Source organism: Numenius arquata, chromosome 11, assembly GCF_964106895.1.
Source record: "Numenius arquata chromosome 11, bNumArq3.hap1.1, whole genome shotgun sequence".
In the NCBI taxonomy this organism is placed as follows: domain Eukaryota; kingdom Metazoa; phylum Chordata; class Aves; order Charadriiformes; family Scolopacidae; genus Numenius; species Numenius arquata.
In genome coordinates, this window is record NC_133586.1 from 7,722,210 (window position 1) to 7,736,088 (window position 13,879).

At 42.4% G+C, this 13,879-nt stretch overlaps 1 protein-coding gene across 1 annotated transcript in view; it reads left to right on the forward strand.

The window, feature by feature from the left end:
* Positions 1–13,879, forward strand: part of AKAP13 (A-kinase anchoring protein 13) — a 72,733-nt gene that overhangs the window by 14,623 nt on the left and 44,231 nt on the right. The window contains exon 4 of the mRNA XM_074156013.1: positions 6,157–6,503. Coding sequence (XP_074012114.1) covers positions 6,157–6,503 — 347 coding nt within the window. The remainder of the gene's footprint in view (positions 1–6,156; positions 6,504–13,879) is intronic.

Here is a 13,879-nt window from a genome sequence, read left to right on the forward strand (position 1 = left end):
CCAGTGTTTTTCTGTAAATTCAGTGTGACTCCCTGGGTAGGAAGGAAACACTCACTCTAAATACTTAAGGCCAATTCCAGTGAATAGTTTTGTTGCCTAGGTGACATAACTCTTATGCCTTTTTGCGTGCAAGTAGAAGGAAAATGTTTTCAGGTTTGCTTAAAGTCAACAACACGATCATTACTAACCTTAGTCATCCCTGTGCCCTCTGTTTTGCTCACGGCTGAGAAGTGGAAGGAGGAGTGGGTGAGACCTGAGATACAGAGGATGACTCCCTTTAGCATCGGTCTTTTGCTGTCTGCATCAGAGCAGCCTGAATTTATTCAGAGGGTGATCAGGTTTTCCTTTTTAAGAATAATTCTGCTGGTAATTTATGTTCTTCCTGCCCTAAGTAGATGATGAAAAAGCACCCAGAAAGAATGGAGTGATGCAGAGTCAAAGAGGACATGAACCTTCTTTATAGCCGCCATCATGTTGGTCTCGGCTCCGTGAGATCAGACGCTCAGGTTCAGCTCCAGCTTACCTGTTTCAGCAGGCACGGTTCCTGCTCTGAAAAACCAAACTTTTAAGAGTAGGTTTCACACTTGCTTTCAGAGAAATACATTTAATGAAAGAAAATTCTGTTTGCTTAAATCAAATCAGATGATGGTGAATATTTTCCAGCGGGACGGGAAACACCACAGCCCAGGCTTAAGTGATCTCATGTGCTATAAATGAACAGTAAAGTCATCCTTAATGCATGTGGTAGGGCACAGAGCTCACCAGCCTCACCCTTTCCCATCTCACTCTCAAAGTGATGCGGGACCCTGGATTGTGAGAATATAAGGCTGTTTGGCAGAGCAGAAGACTGTCTTCAATTTTCTCGGGTAGAGTGGCACGAATTACGACAGCCGACTGCCATTTGAGCCTGATTTAATGCTTGTGTGGGGATGCGTGAGAGAAGAGTGCTGTGGGAACACAGTAAATTTTATATTGTACAGAATTTTAGCTTTTTCCCTTTCTTATGTGGAAAGTTTCCTTCTCCAAATACAAGAAAGAAAAGTTAAAACTTAAAAAGAATAGGTAGTGCAATGTGGCAGGGATGCTGCAGGGGAAATGAGGAGGTGATGGGGAAAGCAGATCTTCAATTGCCGGTGGAGACTGGGCAGAGGGAGGAAATTATTTCTTTGTAGAAAGGGAATTTCTTAATTTGGCAGCCTTTGCATTGTTCTCATTATGTGGTGGATTGCAGACTTTGTCTACAAATGGGTTCAAAAGGTTCCTGATTTGAGTTTAGGAAGTTATTCAAAGCTAATCTCAACCTTAGTCACTTTTTTTTTGTCTCTGCTTTGCTGACTAACTCAATTCCTTGTCTCCTTTCTCAGAATTTTGCTGTGTACCTTTTCTACAGTTAAAGTTATTTCTAGAAAGACCAGAAACACTAGTTTAGTGTTGTGAGCTTGTTCCGTAATTCAGTATTACTTTTTTTAAGACTACTGAGCCTGGCCGGTAGAAATGCAAGTTATAATTTTTTTTTAACAACCACAAAAATAAGTGCTGGATGTAATCTTTCTTCTGAAAAATATTATAAAATACATGTCTTGGTTGTAGTTGGTTAGTTATAAGACTTTTAAATAGTACAATTTCCAATATCAAATTGGGAAGAGAGAGAATGTGTTTATGAACAAAAAGAGGATCTCAAACCCATTCAGTGTTATGGTGATTATTGTTACTACTAGTCCTGTTCTTGTTTCCCCTTTGTACAGAGCAAGAGTTGAACTTTGGTCTATTAGAGTTGGTTTTGATTGTACAAATCACTCAACTGCTTAATGCATTATAAGAAACTTAGGAAGAGCAAACCATTGTCTGTCCAGGGGCTTTGGGCTGCTTCCGTAGACATCACTTGAAATTCATAGATTTTAAGCCCTGATTCTATCCCAGGACCGGGAAGAACTGCAGTGTGTGGGGTCACAAAATTTGCAGATAACCCCTTAAACTGTCCCTGGGGCTCGGTGCATCATCTCCTTGCCGTCTGCTGGGGTTTTGTTGATTTTTTTTTTGCTCTGAAGGACATGTGCTGAGCTGCCTAACGTGAGCTGCCGGGTTCAGAGAGCTTTAGCACTGAAACCTGACTTGTTTTTTCAGTCTTCAGAGGCTGTCACTGAAATCCAGAAATCACTTCCAACGTGAGGTCTTAGACTTCAGCACAATGTTTCTTTTTTTTTTTTTTTTTTTCTTTTTTTGCGTCAGCGCTTCATTCCCATGTCCTCGTCATCCTGCTTTTCCTTCTCCGTCTCAGCCAGCCATCTGGGCAGGCTTTGCAACACCCTCCTGCTGGAGTGATTAATGCTGCATAAGGTCATTTCTCACAATCATCTGGCAGCATCCCAGGGCGTAGCCCATACGCTTTGCTCATCTTAACTTTTAACCTGCCACCGAAATTCAACGTTACTGGGAAGTTTTTTAATGCGCCTCTTGGGAAGTGATTCAGACGAAGGGCCCTTGGGAGGTCAGGAACCCACAGATCATTGTCAAAGGAAGGGGTTGCAGCTCAGCCCCTTGAATTCTGTTTAATTTCTACCTTTGCTTTCGTTTGCTCAAGGAAATAGACAAATACATAAATATTTTGCATTTATTTCTTCAGAATTATTGTTTCTCTTTATAAAGAGAAAAAAAACCGAAACACAAAAATCCCAACAACTGTGGAAAAAAAACCCAAAAAACCAAACCTAAAGGAATAAAAGTTTGAAGAGAGGCTTACACCAAGGGGAGACTCCTCCACTCCAAATCATAAAATGATGATAAATTATTAATAGGAGGCCACTGAGGTTAATTTTAGGCAGCCTGGAGTCATAGACAAATCCAAATAAAAAATGACGCTTCTAGATTATATATCAAGCCAACCAAAGTTGTTGACTTCTTTAGTGTAAAGATGTGCCAAATAAACTTCAGGATGCCAGGGTTTCATTTTTTTTCTATTCTTTTAAAAAATACTGTACCACCTTTAATGTTTTTTTGTCACGTGGAAGATTAGGGGACAGGGAATGTTTGTGTCACAGCACTTTGCTTGTTGTCATCACAAAAATGATTGAAAGAACATTTTAATTCCACTTATCAAGACCTCCTACGGATGGAGGGATTTAATTGAAGAAGTTATCTTATACCCCCGCTATCCTAGTGATTTCTCTTATCCCTATTCATGAAGTAGTACATACGGCCTTTGTCAGAAAACTCCCTTTTTATGCCTTATTTCATTTTTTTGTACTAGCTTCTCACCAAATATTGTTTCTTAGAGCAAACAAAATGCCCATTAGCGCACGTCTGTAAAGACTCTTTCAGCCAGGAGTTTTATGGTCGCAGTTAAGGGTTGAATTAATTGAGGTGTAATGCAGCAAGCCGAACTTGAAGAAAATGAATTATTTCTTTAATGTTTCATTTTTCCCGTAGGAAAAGAACACATGAGAGAACCATTTCTGTTCTGCAAACAGGGTATTTTCTTACTCAAATAGGATTAAAGAGCAACGCGTATTTACTGGCGCTTGGCCAGATAGCCAATTTTTCGTAGAGGTGGCTAGGATATAGGTGTGTCTTGGATGTGTCAGCCACACTTGGCATTTTGCAGACTGAGTCCTGGTCTTTCATATCAACTGTTTTTCTTTGTTTAAAGAAAAACAACCAAAAAAAAATTATTTAAATGAAGACAGAATATTTTTGGAGGAATAAGCCAGGGCCACAAGTTCAAGGGAATTGTTTGTTGTGTTCTGTAGTCAGTCCGATGCTCAAGGTAAAAGTTAAAATGGAGCAAATATATTTCATATTTTTCAAATTTCTCTTTGAACTGCACTTTAGGATAGAAACCCTAAATCTTCCCTGCTAGGGAAGCGGTTTTTGTTCTGCATTTTAAAGTAGAGCAGTATTCTCCTCTGGGAAATAAAAATTCCTCTTTTTACTGTAATTCCTCCCTATATAATTTGGTGTTCTGCACTACTGTTGCTAGATTTGCATCCAAATGTAATGTTTCCAAACTGTCCCATCCTTCCACCGTACAGCTGGCTGGGGAGTTCTCTCTCCTCCTGCTGGGCTGCCCTAATTTCTAACACTATTTTCCTGTGTCTCAGAAAAACCAGGCAGACTGTTTCCTCTACTGAAGGACTATTATCCACGTAATGACTACTTAATTTGTCTGGATTTAAGCAATTCAGTAAGCTCTCACTGTGACTCACGCAAATATCATCAGACTATCTTGAATAATGGCAAATGTCATCAAAAACTTCATAGAGCATCCATTTCAGTTCACTCTTGTTTTAACCTACACTTCCTATTTAAGTATGTGTCAAATCCAGTACTTTACATTTACAGTATATTTACTAGTAAAGTATTTACACAAATTCACCATTAATATTTGACATTCCTTACCATAAAATGAATGCTTTTGGAGGGATATATTTTTAGTGTGCTTTCTAATATTTTGTGTTTGAAAGGTATATTGTACTTTGGTGTTGTACTGTGGATGCTGGGGATTTTTTTTCCCTTTTTTTCTTTGATGGATGGGAGAGGGAAAATAGTGTGACAGCATTTATTTAAACCACCTTAGGAACATTATTGTGTACCTGTTAAACCAAAATAAGAATAAAAAGCAGCCAAACCTGAAACAGGGCTTCCCTCTAAATAGTGAAATATTTAATTAGAATACTTTTCGAACATCTTAGTTTCTCTTTATTCAGTTTAACAAGAAGCTTTTAGCTTATAAGGTGTGCCCATCAAAGAAAGCACCGAAGAGGAAAGGTGTCTGAAGCATTTAACGCTTGCTGGGCTTGAGTGAAGTCAGGGTGGTAGGGTCGGAGGTGAGGATGCCGTGGGGCAGCACCGCTCCCATTCATCCTGCCCTGCCTGGGTTCTGATGCCCATCTCTCCCTTCTGACAACGGGATTTTGTAGCCCCTTGTCTTCTGCCAAATGGGAGCTGGCAGCCTGCAGCTCCTTGAGCGCTCGGCTTCTGCTGAGCCCCACCGAGACTGCTATTTGAAGACAATTAACCACTGCAGCATTGCTGAATAGTCTGTTACATATGATCTGACAGATCATTCTGCCTAGTATTATTTTAAATGATACAGCGCAGGGCTCTGCAGGAGAATAAATTGAAACTTTCCACATCAGTCTCTCGGGGCAAACGCCATTTCAGGTGATGTCAGAGGGATGCTTGTGTCTTTTTTATGCTGGCCATGGGGAACACAGAATGCGCACAGGCTCTTCTCGGGCTGTATGGTCAGCACGTGGCCTTTGGCCAAAGGCAACCAGTTTGGCTTCCACTTAATGCTTTTGGAGCAAACTAAACCAAAAAATCGCAGTGTGACTCGAGACCTGTAATACGGGGCGGCTGATCCTATGGAACACTATTTTTCAATTACAGTTGGATTTGAAAAATGCTGCAAACCCTGGCATTAACTTTCTGCTTAATGGAAAGTGGTGGGGGACAGGGATTTAAGCTTTTTTTTCCTCCTGTTTTCTACTACTGAATAATTGTCCCTTTTGTGCTGCATGATGCAGTGGAACAGTATGTTGCCCTTGAGCTCTCGTGGCAGAGAGCTACAAACCCCACCCCAGGTCCCACAGGAGAGGATGGAGGTTGTCATCAAGAGTCATGATGACCCAGTTCCCCGTTAATCGCTCTCTGTACACCTTTGGCAGTTTTATGGTACCTTAACCGACAACAAGTTCAGCCAGAGTTGGTGAAAGGAGCGGGATTTGCTGCGCAGGATGAAATGTGGAATTGGAGAGAGGAAGGCAGGCAGCAGACCCAAGATGGGAGCCCAGGGTTTTGGCAACCAGGGACTTGTGGGGTGGAAGAGATTGTTCTGTAGAGCATTTCCACCTCTTTTGAAACCAGGGCAAAAAAGTCTCACTTCTGTGATGGTTAATTTGCCTCGTGCTGTCAACTAGGAAATCTCTCAGCTCGTGTGAAATATAAAAGGTCTGCATTTATTTAAAATGTTAAATGTATTCACTTCATTGGAAGCGTTCAAGGCCAGGTTGGAAGGGGCTTTGAGCAACGCGATCCTAGTGAGCAATGTCTCTGCCAGTGGCAAGGAGGTTGGACTAGATGATCTTTAAAGGTCTCTTCCAACCCAAGCCGGTCTATGATTCTACTTTCATGTATTTTTATTTTTCTTATCTGCAGCAGCCGGAAGAGGAGCAGTCTGCATGCGATGTCACCAGCTCCAGTTCCTCTGCGGATGACACCATGTCCCTGGAGAGGAACTCATCCCTGGGCAGCGACACGTCCCTTCCCTTCCCGCCAACGGTGAACTTCGTCCAGCCCAAGGACAGGCACAGCCTGGATGGCAGCTGCACCAACATGGTGGCCACGGAGGGAGGAGAGAAGGAAGAGGAACTGGACAGTATCACGGATGTGCCCACTCATTCCTCCGTCTTACGAAACTCCATGCGGCCACTGTCACCTTTCCGTCGACACAGTTGGGGGCCGGGGAAGAACGCCACCAACGAAGCAGAAATAAATCAGAGGAGGTGAGTGAAGAGCTACTTTGATTTACTTTGCACCCACTCATGCCTATTTATCTAAGCTTTAGATTCAGCATGATAAAACAGAAAACTGAGGATGCCACTTCTGATTATTTCTTTTGCATTCAAAGGGGTGAAGACAATCGTCTAATGTATGTATGTTTGTTTTTTAAATTAACTTTCAAGATTAAAGTACTTAATACCTACAGTATGCTTGAGCTTTCCAGAGCAAATAGAATTACCTTGGGACAGGTCTTCCATTTGAAATGTCACCACTCCTTTCTAGACGAGGGTCTTTTTGTTAAAGGAATTATTGGAATGTTAAATCTCACCACAAAATAAGCACGACCATTGCTCTGACTGTATTAGGAGAAAGCACAGGCACTAGGGTTTTAAAAAAAGGTGTAGAGGCTCCTCACAGTGGTGAGACGGGTAGTCCTTTTTTCACGGAACTGGTTCCACCTGAGTCTCTCATGGACAGTAAGTCCCACCTAACTCATTGCTGATGTCCCCAGTGGTGCCCAGGAAGATTCAAAAGGAAAGTTCTTTCAGAAGATACAAGAGGGAGAGGTGTAACACCCATGTAAGTGTGTAGATGCTGGTGCCAAATGACTGTGTGAAGAAAAGGTGCTCAGCCCCCCATCTCAGTGGGGGAAATTACGAAGTAAAGGAAAATACACACCAATAAAGTAGTTGGTGTAAGGTTTCCTGCCATGCTCTGCACCGTTCAGCATCTGGGCTGCCGGATGCTTGGGGTCAAACCCTGCGTGTTCTGAAACCAGTGGAGGTTTGGCCAGTGGTTTTAATGCATTTTAATGCTTTCAGTTGTTTCAGCAGGGTCAGGGGACCGTATCCTCCTGTCCCTCTGGTGTAGACCTGCAGCTTACAGAGGCTGCAAGCCCCAGATGCCACAAGCCCAGGTGCAGTGCCGCTCTCAGGCGGCCTCCTGCCATCTTCATGGCCACGGGGCTGCTTTTAACATAAATGGAACTGTTGCATTTGGTGATGCCGTTAAATTTAAACTGGCCGCTCCCAACGAGTTCCTGGTAAATTGTTACTGACCTATTTGGATAATCCAGTCAGAGGCAGCAGCCACCCATCTGAAATGTAGGCGTCCTTTACATGTTAGGAGCTGTGGGTATCACTAAAGGAATATCATAGACCCTTCAGTGTTGAAAAACATTCAGGACCCTCTAAGAAACACAGGGTTGAAGACTTTTATTATTATTGTTATTGTTTACCACTGGCACCTTTTTTTGGCTTCATTCCTGGTCCCCAGGTAATATTTAAATAAAGTAAGTAATACCTATCTTTTTAAAGCTACAAAAGAGTCAGCATAAGGTATACATGCAGGTTTATGACAGAATGAGTCCATAAGCTCATAAACTTATTTGGAGAGATTTATTTTTAAGTGTAGGACTTGTTATGTAAGGATTTCTGAGGGTAATAAACTGCATAGCTGGCAATTACGGCTAACACTTAACAGATGGAGTTAAATTCTCCTGCATCAGACTTCGGAGGCTGTTTCTGATATAGGAAAATACATTCATTGTAAATGTAAGAAAATTTGAGTTAAAGGAACAGTAATTATTTTCACATGTTCTTAGGTAGAACTTCTGCTGCATAAGGATAGCTGTCACACAGGTTAATTAGAAAAGCTGGGTGGGTCTCTGCTGCTGATTTGATTTCTGTTTGGTTTTATCTTTCTGTTATAAAGGAATTTGGATTCTTTGGTTTTGTGTTTTTTGTTTTTTTTGTTCTTTTCATACGTGGCTGTTGTGATGTTGAGAGTCTGGTTGCTTAGTGAGCAACAACAAATACTGAGGAGGTGAAGCCCAAACAAGTGACTTTCATACAAATCAGTTAAATTCAGAGTATTTGCTTATTCGTTTAATTCACATGCAGTAGGTAGTTTTCCATTTAAAGGGGAAAAAGCCCTCATTGTAACTTGACTTTTGCAAACCTTTGAAGTGAAGTAACACGGAGCACAAGCCTTAGCTGAGTTTTGTCCTGCTGACGGGCAGGATCTGTGCTGCTCCCACCGCCTGCCACCCCTTGTCTGTGTCCCTCTCCTCCTCTGGGCACCCGTGGCACTTCTTTGCTCCATAGGTGAGCTGGTTGCTCATTAAATGAGCAGAAAATGGACCAAATAAAGTGTAATTGCCACCAAAACCAAGCCAAGGATTAGAACGGGGCTGCGCAGCCGCAAAGAGGATCAAGCTGGCAGGCTGCATGGTCAACCGAGCTGGAAGAGGTACCTCCTGCCCCAGCAAAGGGCTCACAGCCTGGTCCAGCCCCCACCCATGCCAAAAACAGTCTTTCCCCTGATGACAGAGGTAGCCAAGTCAAGCTTAAATAGAGCTGGTGATACAGGACCTAAAAAGCCTATGGAAAAAAAAAAAATCAGTCTTTTGTAGGATTTGGTCTTGTTACATGTTTTCTGTTTGTAAGAGGGATGAGCATAGAAGTTTTTTCACAGAGAAGATCAGAAAAAATGTAATCGTCTTAAATTAAATGTTAAAACAAGCTCAGTTCCCCTCCGCTTCCCCTCTCTCCTCAAATGCGCTTCACGGATAATCCTCATGTCTACATTTTGCTATTAAAAATACAAAGAAAACTAACAAAGCTGCCTCAAAAGGATGTTCATCCTTCAGTTAATTCCTGACATTCACAGTGGATTTGAAATGCCTGTCTTTCAACAATGATGCAGTGTTTTTAACGTTTGGTTCCGAGGAAAGAGACGCCAGGATTTTTCACAAAATTGAAGCTTAATCACAGTTGCTAACAGTTTCTGTCAAATAGTTTGTCCTCATCTAAACTTTAAACTGACCTGGCTTTGGCAGCAGCTAAATTGCAGTATGGTCAATATCTGTGAAACCCTTTTTTCTGTACAAAAAAAAAAGCAAACAACCACGAAACAGATTTAGTCGTAAAAGAGAGAGGAGAAAAGAGAGACTCATTACTTCCTTTAGTATTTAATTCTGTGTTTTCCCCCTGTGTCCATTCCCTCTGTTGTTCGTGTGTTGGGGATATTACTCCTTCAGCTGCCATTTGTTCATTTTTTTTCCCATTCAAGCTGCTGACCACTCTCCATGATTCATTTTCAGTTCAATGCGAGTTCTGGGGGATGGTATAAAGAAGCCTCCCATTCATAGGAGAAGGTACAAAGCCAACTAACGTGACTAACTGTTTTGCGTTTGAATGTCTACTAACTCCATCTGTCATGTCAGTAAACCTGTAGTACCTCTCGAAGCGTTGGTGTTAGAGCTCTGCATCCCGCTTGGCTGCTTTCCCTCTCCAGGTTGACCCAAGGCAGTCCTTCTGACCCACGGGGCACTTGCTCGAGCCGTTTTCTCCAGGACGATACGTAAATAACTTGGAGAAATCTCAGATGTCATTTTGTTGGCCTTTGCCACGTGTAAGATTTGGAGTTGTATAAAAATAATTGTTTACCTGTGAGGATGTGTGTAATTTAGATTTAAAGCACATCAGAGGCTCCTGCCAAGACTTGCAGGAGGGGCATCTGGGGAGGGGATGCATCAGACACGATCTCAGAGTTGTAGAATACTCTGCAGATCTGCAGCTGGTTGAATTAAATGGCTTTAATTTTGCTCTTTTGCTGTGTTTTATAACAGTCTTCCTAAAAATTAGAAAATGAGTGTTTTTTTTCTTTACTTCCATGTGCGTTTTTCTTCTGTATAGCAAACTTTCAGTTCCTCATCCATCATGCAGATACGCATTTTCACTCACGTAACCTTTGCATTGTCTATTAACATATAAAATAGGACACTTAATTTTTGACACAGCAGACGTGGACTGTCCATGCTTACACATTTTAGGCTATCAAAAGAGAATTTTAACCCCTCCCTTCAGATGTTCGACATCTTCTCATCTCCCTCAGCTTGCGACCTCCCCTCCTGTGGCAGGTTAACTCAGGGTTGTGTTTCCCTTGCAATGGATAGGGTTACGTGTGGGTGCAAACAAACGACCGTTATTTCCACATAGGGGAAAAAATGTTACCCTGACGTTATTACCAAAAAAATCACCCTGTCTTACCGTGCATCAGCATAAATGAGGCCATGTGAGCGGTGCTGTACAGTTCAGGAGAGGGCTCTTAAAATAGAATTTTTAAATAGGCACAAGAAAGAACATGCTTTTTTACTTCTACGAATCCACTTTATTTGCATCGCTCTGTGCTCTGGAGGAAGCAGCGCAGCGCTCGTCTTCTCAGCTCATGCAAATGAACATCTTGTTACCAGTTGTCTGTTAAGGCTCCTCTGTAGGAGTTGTTTTACTATTTAAGAGTCATAATATCCTGAAACACTGAGCTTACACGCAGAATAAAGAAAAAGTCCCAAATAGGCAACCTAAAGTACCTAGTCATATCGGAAATGTGTGTCAATTCTTTCATAAGCATTCTCTTTTTTTTTCTTTTTTTTTTCCCCTGGCCTCCCAGCTGTTTTGGTATCATCCTCTCTAACCCCAGTTGCAGAGCAACAGTCTGAAACCAATTCCAGCAGTTTATGCTCTCCCACAAGTCTGATGTATATAATAGCTCATCCCCCCTCCCCAAGTCGTCTTCTGTAAAGGGGTTTTGCATCCTCTGCATTGATCTTGTTCGGTTTTTATGGTGTTGCCAACAGATTGTGGGTGGCTCCCTAGCAGGACTGTAATTCTGTAAGACTGCTTTCCACAGTCCTTGCCAAAAGGTCTCTTTCCTGTTCTGAGTCCTTCCACCACTTCCAGGCTTCCTCCTACATATATGCAGGGCTCCTCTCCTTCCCTCTTCTGCTTCCTTTCCCTGCAATTTTAGCATTTGGGATTGTCACTATAACATGGCAATGGTCAGAAATGGAGGCATCTTTTAAAGTACACTGTCTAGTGTAAATGTTGCATCATTTCTTTAGTGAGGAAAATCCTCTCTCCTTCAATTGAAAAGTGACCACACAAGAATTATTGACTTCTGCAAACGAGTCAACAGCATCACTCCAAGGGTCCACCAAACCCAGTAATCTTGGGGCCACAAGTAGATGGCTGGGGGAAGCAGGGAGAGGGAAAGGATGTATGATACCTTCCTTGGGATACTTTCTCAGCCTCCATCTACCTTCTGCCGGGCAAGTTTTACTGACCTGCTGGGGGGCTGCACCCAAGCGTGAGAGTGCAGGCTGTGATGTGTGATGGAGGTGGGTTTATGGGGCCAGGACTTGATTCTTTTATGAAGTATTTAGTCCCCCAACCCTCAGTAATCTTTACATCTGCCACCATGGTTTAGTTGGATGGTGATAAAGAAGTACTTGGAATTATTGGCATGTTATGGGAAGGTGTCTTCATGAAGAATGCTTATGGTACTGTGCTAAGAGCTACTGCTGAAGCACACCTGGAGCTTTGGCATGCAAAGCACAGGTACTCCAGGTGTATCCCAATTGACATCCTTAATAAAACAGGTAGCAATTATCTGAACTCCACCTTGGAACACCAACAGTCAAATCCTCCCTGAATGTTTCCAGTGTTGTACTGTGTCTGGAAACTACATGAGGACTTGGCAATAAACGATGCAGTCAGTGGCTTTAAACCTTCTTCTGTGCCCTCTGAGGCTTCCGGCACTCACAAATCCTGGCCCAGGGATCCTTAGACTCGTTCTGCCCTTTTCATAGGCTCCTGGCCTGGAGCAAAGTGTGCTCTGGCCATATCCTTTCCTCGTGTGGATCACAGGCCAGGGGCTGGGAGCAGGGCTTGTGCAGTGCTGCTCTGGCAGATCTCTGCTGATGCAAAAATTCCCTCCAGACAACATATGTTTCCTGGACAGCTTTTCCAGGATTTAGGGATCCTTTATGTGTCATAACTGACAAGAAGATTGATTTCTCTGTGTCTGCAAAACCCGCAGTTGGGCCACGAGCTGACAGAGAAAAAATAACAAAAGCAATATTTAAAATAACAACCAAAATATTTGCATTCTGTATTTGCATTTCTTATATCATTCCTGATGCAACTTGGGACTCTATTGGGGTATGGGAGCTGAAAGGTTTTCTAGTCAAAGTACTATTTGAAGGACTCTTGATTTAATCCCAAGTGAATAGTAAAGCGAGCCTGTTTTTTTCTTCCAGCTTCTTTCACTGATTTGCTGTGCAGCATTTAAGACTGTAACTCCCTTCTTATTTTTCCCAAGTGTAGCCTGAGGTTATTAATACTGGTATGGAAGGGACTTAAATGAATAAATATCTCTAAGGGATTCTTTTCCTGATTTGGGGATGAGAGGTACCAGAAAAATACTAATCATTACTAACACAATGGCTGTGTGTGATTACTTATTCAGAATTGCCTTTGGTGTGTTTCAGCCTTGTTTTTCACAAAAACTTCTCTCCCCACAAGGAGAGTTCTTTACATACGTGCCGGTGGGATCAGTTTGGGGGGAGCATAGGCTGTCCTGCTACCCGTTCAGGGGTAACCTCAGTCACTTGGGGCATGCTGGTGTGTGCTGGCAGCCAGAAATACGTAGTAGCTACTGCATTATTTATGAGTTTGTTGGTGTTTTTTGTAAGATATGCAAGAGTGAGAGTCTTTTAACATTCCCCTGTTCCGTAACAATCCAATAATCACAGCCCTTTTCCTTTCTTTGCCTTTTTTGATGTTCCTAGTTTGAGCTGGTGTCCCTCTGGTGTACAGTTCATTGCCATGGGTCCTGACTTTTCTTGTAGAAGGTATGGTATAAATAAATGTGCGGCAGCAGCAAAGGAGCACTGCAAATGCCCTGTCGTCAGCTTTTCGTGCATCGCCTTTTCCGTTGCTGCTCTGGCTGAAGCCTGCACATGTTTGTTTGCTTCGTCTGCTTTTCCAGCAACTAGTCTTGGGAACGGGTCTTCCGAACTGGGGTGCAGGTGAAGGTGGTGGCTGCTTGTCATTGGCCCCGAGCGATAAAGAAGCTGCACTGTTGGTTTGAGCTGCTCTATTCCGTGATGATTTTAAGGCGTGTGTTTTCCGCAGCAATGATCATAATGATGATTGTGACAGCCAAAGAATCAAACCAAGAGTTCATTTGATTCAGTGCTGCTTTGTTCTGGATGGATCTCGTAAAGGATTTAAGTTTATACAGACTTGCTCTTTGTAAATTGAAAGATCTATGGCTTTTTTCCCAAAGAGGCTAATCATGTAAAACTTTCTGTGTAAAACCAATCTAATAGCTACAGATGAAAATTTCCCAGGTATTTAAAGCTTGCATCTTCCGTAGAAAGTCCTGAAGTCAGGATTGATGCTTACAGGTCAGATCTTCACCTGACACTGCCTGGAAGCCAGTCTCACAGATTTCTTAACTTTCCTCTGGCAGTTGTTGCCGGTTGTGGGTAGAGCAATAAACTCTTTTTCTGAAGGCTAGACATTGAGAAAGA